A 1571-nucleotide genomic window follows, 5' to 3' on the forward strand; every position below is an offset into this window, starting at 1 on the left:
TCATATTCGCCTCTGTCTGAAAATGAAATCAGACTCTTACCGACGTTGCGTATTATAGAGATTGACAAAGTGGTTTTTTCATATTAAAATTTCACATTAAAAAAAGCTATGCAACAAAAAGAAAAAAGAAAAAAAAGACAAGAGATCTGAGAAGAACAAACAAACGAATTCGTTTTATAAACTAATCTAGCAAAGTACTTCCCTGCTAACAAAATATTTAACTTTTCCTCCTAAATCCTAATAATTTTTAATTAATATAGAGATATTAACCATCTACCATAAACTGATACGGTAAAAAAAAAACGGTAGGGAGAGCCAAAACGCTTTACAAAACGGCATCGTTTCCATTTCCCACCTAATTAAAAAAAAACTCCAAGAAGTTTGTGGTTATTCATTCCGCCGGTAACGACTCCGACCGCCACGAAAATATATCGCCGGAATCAAAACAATCGTCGGAAAACTCGAAAAATCCTTCAACAGCAACGTAATCTCCGGCGCCGGGACAAAAATCTAAATCAGCATAATCCGAAACGTGGTCTTCGAATCCCCAAATCTCATCGATCCCAGACGAATCAGACGAAGCTCGCACCAAATCCGTCGTTTCTTCCTCCTTCGCTACGGGAACCGGAGAAACAACCGACGGAGGAGGAGGAGGAGGAGGAGGAGGTAAACCGAGCTCGTCATCAGAAGCCTCGAGAAGATAACCGAGATCCGGCTGAGTATCTCCTCCGGTTGCGGTGGTTGATAGCTCGTGTTCGAAACTTTTCATAACCGAGTCGAGATCTTGACTCACCGGTTCAGGATCCGAGTCATCGAGAACATCGAAAAGATCATCTCTCAACCTCTTCACCTCCGGCGAGTCGAGAACGACGTCGTCGTCTTCTCTGACTCGTTTTTTCTCGACGGAATCAGTCCGAGTTAGATTCTCAGAATTAGCCAACAACAACAACTCTTCCACCATAGCTTAAACCGATTTACGTACGTTTGGTTCGGGTTTTTTTTTTTTTTTTGGTATTCAGTGGCAATATCGAAATTAGTGAGAGATAGAGGTGCAGAATGGGAAGAAGGGAACACGAGATTTATATAGTAGGGAGGGGGGGGAGAGAGAAGGAACGCGTGAGATGTGACGGATACTGAGGCGCGTGGTGAGAGGAATCCTTTGGAATCACGGATCCCTCGCCTTTTTTTTTTTTTTCTGGTTTGTGGGAAAAAATAAATAAATTTAAAATTTGAAAAAGAAGGACAAAAAAAAGGTGTCGCTTTCTAATTATAAAAGCTCATCCCAAAAATATAAATCGGTTTGAATTCGGAGTTGAAGTCCGGTCACGTTGCAGATAGATGCACATGCCCAGTCAATTACGCCCCTCTGTAGATTTTTTTTCCAAAGATGATGATGATTATTATTATTATCTTCTAAACCTTTTTTTAGGAAATTGGATTTTTCTAGAACAAAAAAAAATATCTCATGTAATAAAACAAACATAGTATATTAATTTTAGTATGGCGACAAAAAAAAAACTCTATGTTCCCGTGGAATTTTAAACAAATTATGGGTACGATATTTTGTTTTA

General features: G+C 39.2%; 1 protein-coding gene across 1 annotated transcript; it reads right to left on the reverse strand.

The window, feature by feature from the left end:
• On the reverse strand, nt 148–1068 carry LOC104772319. The gene has a single exon (XM_010496952.2). The coding sequence runs from the start codon at nt 959–961 to the stop codon at nt 392–394; it is 570 nt and encodes a 189-aa protein (XP_010495254.1). The 5' UTR covers nt 962–1068; the 3' UTR covers nt 148–391.

This window comes from Camelina sativa, chromosome 3, assembly GCF_000633955.1.
Source record: "Camelina sativa cultivar DH55 chromosome 3, Cs, whole genome shotgun sequence".
NCBI classification, from domain to species: domain Eukaryota; kingdom Viridiplantae; phylum Streptophyta; class Magnoliopsida; order Brassicales; family Brassicaceae; genus Camelina; species Camelina sativa.